Source organism: Neoarius graeffei, chromosome 7 (genome assembly GCF_027579695.1).
Source record: "Neoarius graeffei isolate fNeoGra1 chromosome 7, fNeoGra1.pri, whole genome shotgun sequence".
Lineage (NCBI taxonomy): Eukaryota > Metazoa > Chordata > Actinopteri > Siluriformes > Ariidae > Neoarius > Neoarius graeffei.
The window spans coordinates 56730113-56748964 of NC_083575.1; the positions used below are offsets into that span (position 1 = coordinate 56730113).

Genomic DNA, 18852 nt, shown 5'->3' on the forward strand with positions numbered 1-18852 from the left:
GCAAAAAGAGCGGTAGCGAAAGCAGATGCGTACCAGGAGTTGTACGAAAGACTGGAGACCAAAGAAGGAGAGAGAGACCTGTACAGACTAGCTAGGCAGGGAAATGAGGGATGTACCGCAGGTAAGAGTGATGGAATATGTAAATGGAAATGTGCTGACAAGCAAAGAGTGTGGTATTAAGAAGGTGGAAAGAGTACTTTGAGGATTTATTAAATGAGGAGAATACAAGAGAGAAAAGGTCCGATTTGTTGGAGACAGCAAATCAGGAAGCAGAGTTGGTTAGTAAGGATGAGGTGAGGGCAGACATGAAAAGAATGAAGGCTGGGAAAGCAGTCGGACCGGATAGTATCCCGATTGAGGCTTGGAGATGTTTGGGTGAGACGGCTGTGGAGTTCCTAACGAGATTATTTAATAAGATCCTAGAGAATGAGAAAATGCCAAATGAACGGGGAAAGAGTGTGCTAGTCCCAATATACAAGAATAAGGGAGATGTACAGTACAGAGCTGCAGTAATTACAGAGGGATAAAATTGATGAGCCACACCATGAAGCTATGGGAAAGGGTATTGGAAGTGAGATTGAGAAGAGCGGTAGCAATCTGTGAACAGCAGTACAGGTTTATGCCAAGGAAGAGCACGTCATATGCAATTTTTGCTTTAAGAACGTTAATGGAGAAGTACAGGGAAGGCCAGAGAAAGCTACATTGTGTGTTTGTAGACCTGGAGAAGGCATACGGTAGAGAGATGAGTTATGGTATTGTATGAGAAAGTGTGGAGTGAATGAGAAGTATACTAGAGTGGTGCAAGACATGTATGAGAGAACAGTGAAACAGCAGTGAGGTGTGCAGCTGGAACGACTGAATGGTTCAAGGTGAAAGTGGGACTTCATCAAGGATCTGCTTTGAGTCCTTTCTTGTTTGCCATAGTGATGGATAGCTTGATGGACGAAGTGAGGCAAGAGTCACCATGGAATATGATGTTCATGGATGATCTTGTGATATGTGGTGAAAGTAGAAAGGAGGTTGAGTTGGGTTTGGAGAGATGGAGGTATGCATTGGAATGAAGAGGAATGAAGGTGAGCAGTAGCAAAACAGAATACATGTGCATCAATGAGAATGGGGATGAGAGTGTCGTGAAGATGCAAGGAGTAGACGTAAAGAAAGTTGGTGAATTCAAGTGCCTGGGGTCAACTGTGCAGGAAAATGGTGGCTGCGATAGTGAGGTGAGAAAGAGAGTGCAGGCAGGGTGGAGCAGTTGGAGAAGGATTTCGGGAGTCATTTGTGATAGGAAAGTCCCAGCAAAAGTGAAAGGTAAGATGTATAAGACGGTAGTGAGACCAGCTGTGATGTATGGATTGGAGACCGTACCCTTAACGAAGAGACAGGAGGTAAAGTTAGAGGTGGCGGAGTTGAGGATGTTAAGGTTTGCGATGGGAGTGACATGGTTAGAAAGGATAAGGCATGAGCACATCAGAGGGACAGCACATGTGGAGAGCTTGGGAATTAAGCTAAGAGAGATGAGACTGAGATGGTATGGGCACATCCTGAGAAGAGATGCAGAGCATGTTGGAAGGAGAATGTTGAGGATGGAGCTGCCAGGCACACGAAAACGAGGAAGGCCAAAGAGGAGATACATGGATGTGGTGAGAGAGGACATGAAGGTGGTAGAGAAGGATGCAGAAGACAGGGAGCAATGGAGATGAAAGATCCACTGTGGCGACCCCTAATCCGGAGCAGCCAAAAGATGATGATTTTGATAGTTATTATGTTGCGTAGCCTGCAGCAGGGTTGGACAAAACTGCTGCTCCTTGTTGATTTTGGTAGTGCAAATGTTTTATATTTGGTATGTATATTTTAAACTTCCTGATGTTTCACACCAAAAAGTGGCGCTGACAGTCACATCATGCCTTAGTCAATAGTTGCATTGTCTAAGGCATGATGTGGCTGTCTGTCAGGTTTTACTAGGTGGATTATTTGGTATGCAGGAAGTCATTCAGAATTAGGAATGTACAGGTATCTGAAAGCAATAACAATGTCAAGCATGAAGTTGTCATGGAACTCCTTATGATATACCGTCACCTTCCAGTTAAACATGCAGTACCAAAGGTTTACACACATCTTCTAATTCAATTATTAGTGTGGGTGTTTTAACTTTTATTAAGACGCTTCATGTCTTAAAGTAATGATGGATGTCGCTTTTCTTTACTTGAGAAACGACAGCCATTATTACTTGAAGACATAGGCTACATCCACACGACAACGGCAACGAGATGTTATTTAAAAATATATCGCGTTCAAATGGGCAACGATCAGTAAAATATCAGGTCCATATGGCAACACAACGCTTGCTGAAAACGATGCAATACACATGCCACACCTCTAGGGGCGCTGTAAGACGGTCCCTTCGGAGACACCAGAACAATAGAAGTAGTAAGGACGCATGCGCATAAACTATTATGCGCGAGACTTCATATTAGCCACAAAGTCAGGAAAATCTGTTCGTAAAATTACATTATAATGACCAAATACAATGAAAAGTATTTTTCCAGTCTCGCCTGTGAAAGGTAATCCCATGTGATCTCGTTTGGACGGCAAACCTGTTGGTACAGTTAAACGCAGCTAATCTTTATTCTCCGCTTTGACCTATCCAATATGGCGGAGAGGATGACGTATGATTCTACGCGGAAGGCGGCGTCTTTAATGGTCCGGAATAAATTGAATGCTACACGTTGATGGATTAATTTGTTGTTTCTCACCTGTGAAAGGTAATCCCATGTGATCTCGTTTGGACAGTAAACCTGTTGGTACAGTTAAACGTAGCACAGGAATCTTTATTCTCCTCTTTGACCTATCCAATATGGCTGCAAGGATGATGTATGATTCTACGCGGAAGGCGGAGTCTTTAATGGTCCGGAATAAATTGAATGCTACACGTTGATGGATTAATTTGCTCTTCTACGCCCTTTTTGAGGAATGTATTGTCGGACTTAAACCAACATCTGAAGAGGTGAGATCGCTCCTTTTTTCCCTATTTTTGCTGGCGGGATTGACTCTGCCCTAAGGGCAGAGTCTCTCTCTCTCACTTTGCACCATTACACAATAAATATTCACAGTGAAAATATTTTGTAAGCGCGTTTCATGAACCAAGTTATAGGATTTGTTGACAACCTCGCATCGAGTTCGTTACACTTCTACCCGGCATGAAGCACTCACAGTCATGTGGTTGTGACGTCATCGTAAACAAATCCGTTCTACTCATCCAGACGACTTCACAACGGCAACGTTGCCAGATCTTTCCATTCTGGAAACCGTTCTCAAAAAGATTGCGTTTTGGGCACCCAAAACGCCGGTGCCGTGTGGACGCCAGGCCTAAACGATAAGCAATTGTATCGGAGTCACCTGAATCCGTTGCCATGTGGACAGGGCCGCAGCAGGGTTGGACAAAACTGCTGCTCCTTGTTGATTTTGGTAGTGCAAATGTTTTATATTTGGTATGCATATTTTAAACTTCCTGATGTTTCACACCAAAAAGTGGCGCTGACAGTCACATCATGCCTTAGGCCCTGTCCACACGGCAACGGATTCAGGTGACTCCGATACAATTGCTTATCGTTTAGGCCTGGCGTCCACACGACACCGGCGTTTTGGGTGCCCAAAACGCAGTCTTTTTGAGAACGGGTTCCAGAGTGGAAAGATCTGGCAACGTTGCCGTTGTGAAGTCGTCTGGATGAGTAGAACGGATTTGTTTACGATGACGTCACAACCACATGACTGTGAGTGCTTCACGCCGGGTAGAAGTGTAACGAACTCGATGCGAGTTGTCAACAAATCCTATAACATGGTTCATGAAACGCGCTTACAAAATATTTTCACTGTGAATATTTATTGTGTAATGGTGCAAAGTGAGAGAGAGAGAGAGAGACACTGCCCTTAGGGCAGAGTCAATCCCGCCAGCAAAAATAGGGAAAAAAAAAAAGGAGCGATCTCACCTCTTCAGATGTGGGTTTAAGTCCTACAATACATTCCTCAAAAAGGGCGTAGAAGAAATTAATCCATCAACGTGTATCATTCAATTTATTCCGGACCATTAAAGACGCCGCCTTCCGCGTAGAATCATACGTCATCCTCGTCGCCATATTGGATAGGTCAAAGCGGAGAATAAAGATTCATGTGCTGCGTTTAACTGTACCAACAGGTTTACCGTCCAAACGAGATCATATGGGATTACCTTTCACAGGTAAGAAACAACAAATTAATCCATCAACGTGTAGCATTCAATTTATTCCAGACCATTAAAGACTCCGCCTTCCGCGTAGAATCATGTCATCCTCGCCGCCATTTTGGAGAGGTCAAAGCGGAGAATAAAGATTAGCTGCGTTTAACTGTACCAACAGGTTTGCCGTCCAAACGAGATCACATGGGATTACCTTTCACAGGTGAGACTGGAAAAATACTTTTCATTGTATTTGGTCATTATAATGTAATTTTACAGACAGATTTTCCTGACTTTGTGGCTAATATGAAGTCTCGCGCATAATAGTTTATGCGCATGCGTCCTTACTTCTATTGTTCTGGTGTCTCCGAAGGGACCGTCTTACAGCGCCCCTAGAGGTGTGGCATGTGTATTGCATCGTTTTCAGCAAGCGTTGCGTTGCCATATGGACCTGATATTTTACTGATTGTTGCCCATTTGGACGCGATATATTTTTAAATAACATCTCGTTGCTGTTGTCGTGTGGATGTAGCCTTAGACAATAGTTGCATTGTCTAAGGCATGATGTGGCTGTCAGGTTTTACTAGGTGGATTATTTGGTATGCAGGAAGTCATTCAGAATTAGGAATGTACAGGTATCTGAAAGCAATAACAATGTCAAGCATGAAGTTGTCATGGAACTCCTTATGATATACCGTCACCTTCCAGTTAAACATGCAGTACCAAAGGTTTGGACACACCTTCTAATTCAATTATTAGTGTGGGTGTTTTAACTTTTATTAAGACACTTCATGTCTTAAAGTAATGATGGGTGTCGCTTCTCTTTACTTGAGAAACAACAGCCATTATTACTTGAAGACATAGTGTCTTAAAGTAATGACACACAATGTCAACAGCTCTTGAGTGGCTGTTGACATGATGGATTACTACAATTGTGGAATAGGGCTATTTACGGGGCTTTTTTTTTTAATATACTGTTTGATCTTAATGCAGTAAGATGACAATGAATTGCACTAATTAACTTTTTTGACGAGACACACCTCTTAATAGAAAAGCACTCCTGGTGACTACCTCATGAAGCTGGTTAAGATAATGCCAATAGTGTGTAAAGTGTCAAGATAAATGGTGGATACTTTGAAGAATCTAAAATATGAAACATCTCTTTAGAACACTTTTTTTTTTTTTTTTTTTAAACCACGTCATCTCATCTCATTATCTGTAGCCGCTTTATCCTGTTCTGCAGGGTCGCAGGCAAGCTGGAGCCTATCCCAGCTGACTACGGGCGAAAGGCGGGGTACACCCTGGACAAGTCGCCAGGTCATCACAGGGCTGACACTTATGGCCCTTTTCCACTACCCTTTTTCAGCTCGCTTCAGCTCACTTCAGCCCGACACGGCTCGCGTTTCGACTACCTCAGAACAGCACGACTCAGCTCGCTTCAGCCCTACTCCGCTCCCAAAACTCGCACGGTTTTGGAGTGGGGCTGAAGCAAGCCAAACCGAGCCGAGTGGGGCTAGGGGCGTGAGGAGACACTCCCCTGTGCACTGATTGGTGAGGAGGAGTGTCCTCACATGCCCACTGTGGGTGCAATCAGTTAATAATTGAAATTAAGTGATCAATCTCATTAAATCAGTCTCATTAAATTTTGAAGGTTAATAATTAAAATGAATCAATCCCATTGAATCGTTTACTTTGACTCCTTTGAATTGAATCATACCATAGAATCAGTGTCATTCAGTGAATCATTTAGTGAATCGTTCAATGAATCGTTTAGTGAATCATACCATTAATCCTGGTGCTTAATAATAAATTACCAAACAGCTAAATTATGGTACATTTCCAAATTATTACGATCACTTACCATATTACATAACTTATATGCACCTTTTGAATTCTTTGAGAAGATTGGGGACTTCATATATCGTTCACACAAATAAACACAGTTTGTTTAATAAATGAATTTATTATAACAAAGATAAAAATAATAAATCAATATATACAAGCAGTGAGGTGTGTGTGTGTGTATATACATGTGTGGTGTGTGTGTGTGTGTATGGCCTAGCTTGTTGCTAGCTAAAACAAAGGAATGTTATCCAAGTAGAACAAAGGATTAGCTCTGTTGCTAATGTGTGCTTGTGTGTGTGTGTGTGAGAGAGAGAGAAGGACTTGACCATGTGTTTAGCCTTGTGTAGCTAACTACATGTGGTGGAGGCCTAGATTAGCCTTGTGTTGCTAGTGTGTGTTTGTGAAAGGCCCTATGGCCTAGCTAAAGTGTGTTTGTTAGGCCTGGTGAGGCCTACTGAGCACGTGTTGCTAAAGACAAAGGGAAGTTGTCTAAAGTGTATCAGGCCTGTTGAGCACGTGTTTTCTCAGTAACTAACAAAAAGATTCCACACTCATAACATTACCAAACTCACTGAAACCTTGATAAGGTCAAAATGTATGATAAGGAAATTAGTGTTAGTCAGAATAAGAGAGGGAGAAGGAGCATGCCAGCCTATCTATTAAACAATTGAGAGAACATAGAACCAAAATAAATCAACACGTTGCGTGTTTAACAGTGTAACAATAAACCTGGGTTTAAATTCACACTATTTCAATAAAAGCAAATTCCTAAGACTATCTTAATTATGCCCAAATGCCAAAATCTTACTTAATCCTGCCTTTAGCAAGATATGAAGAACTATTCGCCGGTGTAGTTTCGGGCCTCGCCGTGGGAGCACGTGAGCCGCTCGTGATGGAGGCGTAGAAAACTTTCGGGTCCAGCGGAGCACTTGGGTGGTTCCCGTGGAAAGCAGAGGATTCTTGGTCCGAACCTCAGCGTTCGTGAGGAAAAGTCTCTTGGCCAGTGGTTAGGCACAGAACGCGCTGGATGGTGAATCTCGCAAGAAAGAAGTGTCTTCGGGTTTGAGAGCGTCTCTTTATGCGTCTAGACTCATCGGAATCCGGACGCGAGAGACAAAGATGGAAGCGTTGTCCCATTGTTTTATGCTTCCTTGTATGATGACGTAGATGATCCCGCCCCGGCGTGACGTAGGTCAACGCGGAAGTAGGCTGATGGGAAATGTAGTTTCTTAAAGAGACAAAATGGCGGCATGATACCTACACCACACACGCCCCCGCGAGCACGCTGGGATCTGTAAACCCGGAAGAAGAAGAATTACGAATTACGAGAATTTCTGAAGCCTTATGCGCCTCGCCTCATCTATACGCTCTTGCCAGTATCTGTTGGCGTTGTCGGTGACAACAAGCCACAGCACCAAGACCAGCAACACTAACGACTCCATGTCCTCCATGTTTATTGTTTACTATCTGGGTCGTGAGACTACCGCTTAAAAGGTCACTGATGTCACTGTTTGCACCGCCTAACGACATCACATGATGTCCACCCACTTTCGCTAACTCCACCCAATGTGTCCACCCACTTCCAGCCAGCACGGTTCAGCACGGTTGTAGTCGAAATGCAACTCCAACAGCCCAACTCAGCACGGCACGGCTCAGCCCAACTCGGCCGCGTTGGTAGTGGAAAAGCAGCAATAGACACAGACAACCATTCACACTCACATTCACACCTACGGTCAATTTAGAGTCACCAGTTAACCTAACCTGCATGTCTTTGGACTGTGGGGGAAACCCACGCGGACATGGGGAGAACATGCAAACTCCACACAGAAAGGCCCTCGTTGGCCACGGGGCTCGAACCCGGACTTTCTTGCTGTGAGGCGACAGCGCTAACCACTACACCACCGTGCCGCCCCAGTATTGTTCTACAATATAGAAAATAGTCAAAATACAGACTCATATGAATGAGTACGGGTGTCCAGACTTTGACTCATACTGTGTATAGAGAAAATTAAAACACTAGTCATACTCAAATAATTTAGTTTTATCAGCGATCCAAGACAGGGCACCACATCTCTTAGCTGAAATATTGGCTAAAGACTTGCTGAATTCTTGTTGAGGACACAAACATGATGTGATAGAAACTTTTCTTGAAGAGGATAATAATCCTATGCATTCGTTTCTCTTTGTGTATATTTGTACATGTCTTTGACACTGTTACATTAGCTGCCCCCCCTTAATTAATTTTTAATAAAGCCTAACCAGCTTTCAAGCAACCAAAACATGGGACTGGGCAGCACAATGGAATATTCATGTGTCCTATATTACCCCCTCTGCTCTACCCATGAACAGTATGGGGGGGGATTACATGCTTTTATTGTAAGTCATGTTAGATCATCATAGAGTATAGACCCTTTTCAGTCACGTGACCTTCGTAAACGCGACCGCCATTTTGGACATGTAGTGGACTTCGGCTCGAATCAGTTTTAATGCGAGGAAGGCGACAAACGAAAAACATAAAAGAAAAAGGAGCGAGATGCAGAAAACACCTTCACTACCCAGCGACGTAGGGCATTTACAGGGTGAGCAGAGGGAGAGGTATTTGCAAAAATTGAGGTTAGCAGGCTTAGAGAACGACGTTTACCTGCTTCCACCAGGATTGTTCACTGACGTACGGAAGTACACGAAGCCCTCGTCTTTACCTGACTTCGGCCCACATGATCTGTATACCTATGTCATTAAAAACCCATCGCCATACACATACACGCCAATGTCCGAGGTTCCGGAGCGCGCTCCGGCTTGCTCCAGGAGTGCTCCGGCCGAGGTTACGGAGCGCGCTCCGGCTTGCCCCGGAGCAAGCCGGAGCGCGCTGCTTAATTTGAGGGGAACCTCGACCGGAGCACTCCAGGAGCAAGCCAGCGCGCGCTGCTTAATTTGAGGGTAACCTCGGCCGGAGCACTCCGGGAGCAAGCCGGCGCGCGCTGCTTAATTTGAGGGGGAGCAAGCCGGCACGCGCTGCTTAATTTGAGGGAGAGCAAGCCGGAGCGCGCTCCGGAACCTCGGACGTTGGCTCCGGCAGCTATTTATACTGGATCCGGTGTAAATAGCTGCCGGATCATAATTACAGTAAACTAGTAAATACAGTAAAGGAAAAACTTAAGACTGAAAGGTTTTAACAGTCATCTAAATGACTGAACGTAAACATTGCTACAGTAACATACTAGCTACTATGTTGTTGACATTAGCTAGTCAACAATAGCTACTACAGAAGAACAAAGAGGTTACAATGGGTTATTTTAGCCTATTTGGTTACACATTTGCCGCCACAATGTTAACAGCAATGTAATGCCTTTTCTGGCTAATTTTATTCGTCTTACCTCCAACAAAGTGGTCACTGCACAAGCGTTGGTATGCCGAGGGCTGCCAATCTGTTAATGGCCGCTATCCATCTTCTCCGTCGGGATCCGATAAAATGATAAACCTTGCCTTGTTTGTTGATGGTTACTACATCCAGGTGCACAACAATATAGTGGCATGATGGAAGTCTTGCTGAAAGTAAAAACTTTCTTTGCTGCCGTTCCTCAATGTTGGCTGTGGTAAACTACTGGGAGTACATGTCCAAAATGGCGGCCGTGTTTGTCGTGACGTCACGTGAAAAGGGTCCATAGGTCTTTTCAATTGTGAAAAGTTAACATGCTTAACATCTCTTGGCCCCCCAGTATCTGTGTTTATGGTGGAGGTGACAGACGAGCCCAAATCAAGAGGGTTAACAGCGGTATTGATATTGTGATTGCCACACCAGGACGACTGAATGATTTGCAAATGAATGAGCTAATAAGCCTACGTTCCATCACTTACTTGGTATGTATGTCATGCACCACGTCGAGCATGTTGGAAAGGGAGGAGCAGTAACTCTATTATGCAGTGCCAATATCTGCTCTGTTTTTCATGTGTCTGCTCTCAAAGCCTCTGTGCCATGGATTTTGTTTTTGTGTGTGTTTGATAACAGGTATTGGACGAGGCAGATCGAATGTTGGACATGGGCTTTGAGCCTCAAATCATGAAAATCATTCTGGACATTCGGCCTGACCGACAAACTGTTATGACCAGGTCAGAGGCTAGTCATCAGTTTCTCATGTTTAATATGAGGGATCTATTTGTCCAAGGAGATAGATATTATGACTATAGATATTTCGTTGTTTAAAGTTACATTAGTCATTCATTTTGGTTTTAACATTTTGCCATGGTCAGATCTCTGGACTGTTTTTAGTTAACCGCATTAAACATCAATTGTTTAACTTTGTTGCATCAATCTAGTGCCACTTGGCCAACAGGTGTGAGACGTTTGGCCAAGTCCTACTTGAAAGACCCTATGATGGTGTATGTGGGCACCCTAGACCTAGCAGTAAGTGAGCATTTATTGTTTTACACCTGAACTTGGATAGTTGCACAGTTGTTTTCAAGAAAATACTTCTAGTTAATTTTAGCAAGATTACAGGCATAAATTTGGATGTGTACAGGCACTGTCGTACATGATTACAATTTTAATGAGCTTATTCTTACTAAGAACTAATTGGCACAGGATAATCTCAGATTTCAGACACCGATTACAACGTACTACAGTGGAAACATGTATTAACAAATGTAATACTACTTTTTATTTTATGTCTTTTTATTGCTGTTAGTCAAATGTGGTTGACCTAAATGTGTAACCTTTGCAGTGTTTACCTACATGCTATTGAAACAAAGCCAGTTGAGCAGTCTGTTACTGAAGCTCCTGCTGTCTGTCCCTCAATAATGAACCCTCCTTCAAAGCCACTTAGCCCATGTTTACATTAGACCGTATCAGCGGATCATCAGATTAACGTTTTTAAAACGATTAGTGTGCACACAGCAACACCAATACACGATTCGCGTGCACAGCAACGCCAATACACAGATACGCTCGGCTCCGCAGGCATCCTGCGCTCCAAATCGCTCCACCCTGAACAGCGAGTGCCCTCTGGAGGGTGCGCACTCCGGCTCTGCGCAGCTCACACAGCGCGCGAGTATAGCGCACGAGCAGTGATTCGGGACTGAGCCGCTGTGTGTGAGATCCCAGCGCATATCACTTACCACTTGCAAGTGGAAGGATGGCAAGCCTAAAGACAATCATAACTACACAATGGGCAGTATTTGCATCAGTATTTGCAGTATTTTCATACTTTTATACTCTTTAATGAAAGGTGATACAAGGCGGAAGTCCGCGCCGTTTTTCAGCAGTCGCGTCACATGACCAATGCCAGCGAATCAGGAAGGTGGATGTCACAGTGACGTTGTCCAATGAGACGCCAGCTAGAGCTCAGCACCGCGTATCCACGTATTCTGAATGTTTACACAGCACCGGACCAGACACGATCTGGATTGAATACGTGGACGCTGGCGGATTCCCGTTTCCCGGCGTTTCCAGGCGGTTTAATGTAAACGGACAGTGCATCCGCGAAGAAAACGAGACAGATACGGTCTAATGTAAACGTAGCCGTAGGGTTCCCCCCCCCTTCTTTTTTCTCTTCTACCCGCCTTGCCATCTTGATCTAAAATTGAGGACAACTGAGCCTGTTCAGCATTTTTATATATACCACAGAGCATGTATGGGAGTTAATTATTTTATGCTGATGGCTACCTGGAAGCATCTGCGTTGATATTTCTCTACTCATTTATTGAGATTTAATTTATTTATTTATTGATTCATAATTTGCTACTCCTCTGGAGGTTCCGCTCAATAGCTCAGTAGTGCTTATCCATGCCATTTCAAGTTAATTGCACTCTACAGGATGATTATTATCTGGCTCCTGTAGTTTGTAGTTGTTGGCCTCAGCAGTAAAACATGGGAAGATTAAAGGAACTAGCAAGCCTTCACAAAAAGTGCTTTGTTATAATTCCATGTAATTTGGGCTTAAATAAACGGTGGTTTTAAAAAGAATAGGTCAATTAAATTGATGGCAAGGAATACATAAGGGTGTAGTTAGTAGAAATCTCGTAGAGGGGTTTTTTTTTTGGTGGTTTCAAAACATTTCTTGGTAAGTATGAAAGCTCCCCCACTGAATTCCCCCAATTTACAAATCTGCCGTGTTCTCTTTTAGGCTGTGGACACGGTGCAACAGACAGTTTTGGTTGTGCATGAGGAGGAGAAGAAGGCATATATCTTTGACTTTATCCACAATATGGAGCCTGAGGATAAAGTGTTAATATTTGTTGGAAAAAAGATTGTGTAAGTTTCCAATTAGAATTGAGGTATAATGGTTTATTGAGTCAAACTTTCCCAAGTTTGGTATTGTCCTGAGGCGATATTCAGTGCTTTCAGTTATAAGGGACGTGAGAGAACACACAGTTATTGTTGCTAAACGGCCATCTCAGCATTTTCCAAGCGACGCCCACTTTTTTTTTTAAAAAAAGCACCCGTACGATACCATGCCTAACTTTCATTTTAAATAAATTCCCTCCCATTTCCTCTCAATCTCATTTACTGTCAAGCCGTTTGAATGAATATTGTGCCAAGTGAAACTACTTGTTTTCCTTGTGCATTGAAGAAAGTGCACAGGAGAATTAATGTATTGTCTTGCAACATGCCCTAATATGCAATGCTGACTTTGTGTCTATACTAGTGCGTCTCAAACAATTAGAATATCATGAAAAGTTTTGTAATTTTTATTCAAAAAGGTAAACTTTTTTCTATATTCATTACACGTGAAATGAAATATTTTAAGCCTTTTTTTGTTTTAATTTTGATTATGGCTTATAGCTCATGACAATCAGAAATCCAGTAGATCGCATTATTAGAATATTTCCTAAAATCAGTCAAAAAAGGATTGACAATACAGAAATGTCCAACTTCTGAAAAGAATGTTCATTTATACACTCAATACTTGCTTGGGGCTCCTTTACCATGAATTACTGTATCAGTGCGGCATGGCATGGAGGCAATCAGCCTGTGGCACTGCTGAGGTGTTATTGAAGCCTGGGTTGCTTTGATGGCGGCCTTCAGCTCGTCTGTATTTTTGGGTTGGGTGTTTCTCATCTTCCTCTTGACAATACCCCATAGGTTCTCCATGGGGTTCAGGTCAAGCGAGTTGGCTGACCAATCAAGCACAGTAATATCATGGTCAGCAAACCATTTGGTAGTAGTTTTGGCACTGTAGGCAGGTGCTAAGTCCTGCTGGAGAAGGAAATTGACATCTCCATAAAAAGCTTGTCAGCAGATGGAAGCATGAAGTGCACTAAAATCTCCTGGTAGACTGCTGTGTTGACTTTGGAATTGACAAAACATGGTGGACCAACACCAGCAGATGACATGGCACCCCAAATCATCACAGACTGTGTGGAGACTTCACACTGGACTTCAAACACCTTGGATTCTGTGCTTCTCCACTCTTCCTCCAGACTCTAGGACCATAACTTTCCAAATGAAATGCAAAATTTACTTTTACCTGAAAAGTGGACTTTGGACCACTGAGCAACAGTCCAGTTCTTTCTCTCCTTAGCCCAGGTAAAACTCTTCTGACGTTGTCTCTGGTTCAGGAGCGGCTTGATATTAGGAATGCAACAGTTGTAGCCCGTTTCCTGAAAACATCTTTGCATGGTGGCTCTTGATGCGTCGGCACCAGTCTCAGTCCACTCCTTGTGAAGCTCTCCCAAGTTCTTGAATTGACTTTTCTTGATAATCCTCTCAAGGCTGTGGTCATCCTGGTTATTTGTGCACCTTTTCCAGCCAGCCTTTTCAGCGCTGACCACCTGTGGCCCACCCTCCACAAGGAGGGTATTGATGGTTATCTCCTGGACAACTGTCAAGTTAGCAGTCTTCCCCATGATTGTGGTTGTGTGTACTGAACTAGACTGAGAGATGCATGGTATTTAACCTGTTTTACTCCAAACTCAAAATGAAATGCTCTATTTTGTGGGGTGGGGTGGATGTTGTGTGGGTGTTTTTGTTCCCCCCCCCCCCCCCCCCGGCTATAGGCCATAATTATCAAAATTTAAAAATACTTAACATTTTAGTTTACATGTAATGAGTCAAGGATATCTTTTCACTTTTCATAAATAACTGGTGGAAAATATTGAACTTTTCACGATGTAATTGTTTGTGTGTACTTATTTTTATTAGAATGATTATTAAATACATTTGTAATCCTCACAATATGATCAATGTGATTGTCTGTCTGTATAATTTGTTACTTTTCACCTTCTCTGCTTGGTGTGTTCTGACTGTCTGTCTCCCTCCTGTCAATGTGGTATTCAGCGCAGATGACCTGTCCAGTGATCTTTGTCTGCAGGGGATAGCAGTCCAATCCCTGCATGGAGACAGAGAGCAGTGTGACCGTGAAGAAGCTCTACAGGACTTTAAAGATGGTATGATGAAACCAGCATATAGCTTAAGATGTGCTAACCTTAACCTAACAGAAGAGTGGTAAATAGGGGAGTTAATAGCTGCATGCAAGATTGATTTGATTGATATATATAGCATCATTTAATCTTGCTAATCAACAGGCTGATATAGTGATGAGAAATTTGGTACGTTTATTCATTTCATGTAGTCGACTCTACACACCATCAGTGACACCTACTCACTCATAGGTTTTTCTGTATTTTGACTATTTTCTGCATTGCAGAACAATACTGAAGACATCAAAACTATGAAATAACACACATGTATGGAATTATGTGGTCAACAAAAGTGTTAAACAAAATGTGTTTCCTATTTTAAATTCTTCAAAGTATCCACCATTTACCTTGATGCTTTGTACACTATTGTCATTATCCTAACCAGCTTCACGAGGTCATCTGGAATACTTTTCAGTTAACAGATGTGCCTCGTCAAAAGTTAATTAGTGCAATTTCTTGCTGCTTTAATGAGTTTTAGCTCAAACAATAAATAATAAAAACACAGTAAATAGCCCTATTCCACAACTGTAGTAATCCATATTATGTCAAGAACCGCTCAACTAAGTAGAGAGAAATGACATCAGTCATTACTTTAAGACATGAAGTGTCTTTTTAATTAATCAAAATAAAGAAAAACCATTGATTTAAAAGGAGTGTTCAAACTTTTGACTGGTACTGTAACTTACAGCTAATCAAAATGTTGCTAATTTTTAAAAAATACTATGCTTACCTTTGGCTGTCTGCAGGACGCGTGCGTATTCTGGTGGCCACTGATTTGGCCTCTAGGGGACTAGATGTTCATGATATCTCGCATGTCTTCAACTTTGACTTCCCCCGTAACATTGAGGAGTACGTACACAGAGTTGGGCGAACTGGCCGTGCAGGGTAACAGCATTTCTCTGCCTTGTGTATGAGTATATCAAGCTGGTGTGTTTGTTTTACACCCCACACACACACACACCTATTTTCATTTTAATTACTAGGAGATCTGGGGTTTCTGTAACCCTGGTCACGAGAGGAGACTGGAAGGTGGCAAGAGAACTTATACACATTTTAGAAAGAGCTGGACAGGTAGGTTTGCACGTGTGCGCGCACACTTTTGACCAAAATGTCCATGCTAGGATCTTTTGTTGCACTGTGTTGTAGGAGGTACCAGAGGAGCTGGTGCTGATGGCAGAGCGCTATGACAAACACCAGAAGGAGAAAGAGATGCTTCCTGCTAAACCCAGAGGTGGACGGACTCAAAGAGGAGCAAGAGATGGGTTCAGACGAGGCTTGAACAGGCGCTTCTGAAGGAAGGTATGCTATATTGTTTTTAAAGGGTGGTGGTTATTTTTAATATATTGTGATTTAAAGTGACAAGGTAGTAATTTCTGTCACCTAGCAATTACCGTATTCCTGTAAGACACTCAAAGAAAATACCAGGGATGAAGTGTTTTGCAAGTGGTTAATGAACAAATTTGTTCCAAAATAACATCATAAGATAAACTTCCTATCTGAAATTAGTCATGGGCGTCTGCAGCTGTCAGTCTGTCTATCTTTATACGTACTGGATTTGCTGTCCGGTATGTGGGGAATCATTTGTTTTCTTGCACTGATTTTGCAAATATAGTGAGGGGAAGACAATTATTCAGACACTTGCTTGTTATTTAACCCTTAGATACTGTTTATATCCTAACCTTTTGCCCATCTATTGCCTCAAGATTAGTCTCTATGCCATACTTTGGACTTTTTTTTTCCTTATCCAGAAGCACCTTCAAAACTCAACAAATGGGTATATGAAAATCTTCTGAAATCAGTTGAAATATTTGTTTTATGCAAGTTGTGTTCTCCCTTTTTGTTTTTGTCAAACATCTGCAATGTCAAAATATCCTGGGCCTCCATACCAGATAATGATTTTAATGAATTTTATTAATTTTTAAACATTGCTCAACTTTGTTGTTTTTTTTTTTTATAATGTAAATTTATCATGAACACTAGGTAAGCATGATGGACTTGGTTGGTTGTTTTAACCATACCTCAAGGTATTTTAAGTGATATTTGCTCAGGATTTGTAGTAAATACAGTGGTGCTTGAAAGTTTGTGAACCCTTTAGAATTCTCTATATTTCTGCATAAAGATGATCTAAAACATCAGATTTTCACACAAGTCCTAAAAGTAGATAAGAGCAATTCCAGCGTTATGGACGTGACACTTGAACTCAAAATGGCAACAAATGACCCAGTGCATGTTTTATTGTCTCCCAGTATTTAAACAGGTGTTGCATATTTTAAGGCTGTACCATACTGGAGAAGTGATGGAACAAGAACAATTCCCATAGTACATCTAGGGCATGCCAGAAAACGCCAATAAAAGATGCGTTATGGATGTGACAGAAAAAGTATCACTTTTCTTGGGTGACTGTACATTTTTATCAAACTCTGTGAAATTGTAAACCTAATGTCGAAATGGAGATATCCATTTGATAGAGGGGTCCAAGGTGAATATTAAAAAATCTTGGTTTAAAATATTTTGTATTTCATGCAGAGTTTCGGAAGGAAAAGTCAGCGTTATGGATGTGACGAAATTCCGTTATGGATGTGACGCGTCTGAAATAGACATGGCATATGTTTAGAAAATCAGCAATTTAACCACCATAACCCTTTGAAAAACTCTCTAAATATCAGCTAAAACTATCAAAGTTCTTAAATAATATTTAGGATGGCTATTGTTTTGCTGTTTTGTGGATTTTAGCATACATTTCTGTGGCTTGTGGCAATAATATAGAATTGTACATGATCAAAGTTGATTTTAGCTTGGGGTTTACATTATAAGAAAGAAAGACTGACATATTAAGGCGAAGGGAACGATTCTTGTGACAAATTGGTTCAACTTATTCACATCTGTAAAATACAGGCCTAAGTGATCTCTCTGGGAGTGGTTTTGATGTATTACATGTTGCTTTATTTTTGCATGGTGAGGTTGACATTTACATGGAATTGCCCATAAAGAGAACCCAGTTAAACAAATGAGACAAAAATATTATACTTGGTCATTTATTTATTGAGGAAAATGATCCAATATTACATATCTGAGTGGCAAAAATATGTGAACCTCTAGGATTAGCAGTTAATTTGAAGGTGAAATTAGTCAGGTGTTTTCAATCAATGGGATGACAATCAGGTGTGAGTGGGCACCCCGTTTTATTTAAAGAACAGGGATCTATCAAAGTCTGATCTTCACAACACGTGTTTGTGGAAGCGGATCATGGCATGAACAAAGGAGATTTCTGAGGACCTCAGAAAAAGTGTTGTTGATGCTCATCAGGCTGGAAAAGGTTACAAAACCATCTCAAGAGTTTGGACTCCACCAATCCACAGTCAGACAGATTGTGTACAACTGGAGGAAATTCAAGACCATTGTTACCCTCCTCAGGAGTGGGCGACCAACAAAGATCACTCCAACAGCAAGGCGTGTAATAGTCGCGAGGTCACGAAGGACCCCAGGGTAACTTCTAAGCAACTGAAGGCCTCTCTCACATTGGCTAATGTTCATGAGTCCACCATCAGGAGAACACTGAAGAACAATGGTGTGCATGGCAGGGTTGCAAAGAGAAAGCCACTGCTCTCCAAAAAGAACATTGCTGCTCATCTGCAGTTTGCTGAAGATCACGTAGACAAGCCAGAAGGCTATTGGAAAAATGTTTTGTGGACGGATGAGACTGAAATAGAACTTTTTGGTTTAAATCAGAAGTGTTATGTTTGGAGAAAGTAAAACTGCATTCCAGCATAAGAACCTTCTCCTCTGTGAAACATGGTGGTGGTAGTATCATGGTTTGGGCCTGTTTTGCTGCATCTGGGTCAGGACGGCTTGCTATCATTGATGGAACAATGAATTCTAAAGGAAAATGTCAGGACATCTGTCCATGAACTGAATCTCAAGAGAAGGTGGGTCATGCAGCAAGACAACGACCCTAAGCACACAAGTTGTTCTACAAAAAAATCATTAAAGGAGAATAAAGTTAATGTTTTGGAATGGCCAAGTCAAAGTCCTGACCTTAATCCAATCGAAATGTTGTGGAAGGACCTGAAGCGAGCAGTTCATGTGAGGAAACCCACCAACATCCCAGAGTTGAAGCTGTTCTGTACGGAGGAATGGGCTAAAATTCCTCCAAGCCGGTGTGCAGGACTGATCAACAGTTACCGGAAACGTTTAGTTGCAGTTATTGCTGCACAAGGGGGTCACACCAGATACTGAAAGCAAAGATTCGCATACTTTTGCCATTCAGATATGTAGTATTGGATCATTTTTCTCAATAAATAAATGACCATGTATAATATTTGTCTCATTTGTTTAACTGGGTTCTCTTTATCTACTTTTAGGACTTGTATGAAAATCTGATG

General features: G+C 42.0%; 1 protein-coding gene across 1 annotated transcript in view; it reads left to right on the plus strand.

The window, feature by feature from the left end:
* The window catches only part of ddx43 (DEAD (Asp-Glu-Ala-Asp) box polypeptide 43), a 37036-nt gene extending 21273 nt beyond the window's left edge, over positions 1–15763 (plus strand). The window contains exons 10-17 of the mRNA XM_060924764.1: positions 9772–9913; positions 10062–10162; positions 10370–10457; positions 12175–12302; positions 14328–14437; positions 15217–15355; positions 15454–15541; positions 15617–15763. Coding sequence (XP_060780747.1) covers positions 9772–9913; positions 10062–10162; positions 10370–10457; positions 12175–12302; positions 14328–14437; positions 15217–15355; positions 15454–15541; positions 15617–15763 — 943 coding nt within the window. The remainder of the gene's footprint in view (positions 1–9771; positions 9914–10061; positions 10163–10369; positions 10458–12174; positions 12303–14327; positions 14438–15216; positions 15356–15453; positions 15542–15616) is intronic.
* Positions 15764–18852: the final 3089 nt, after the last annotated feature.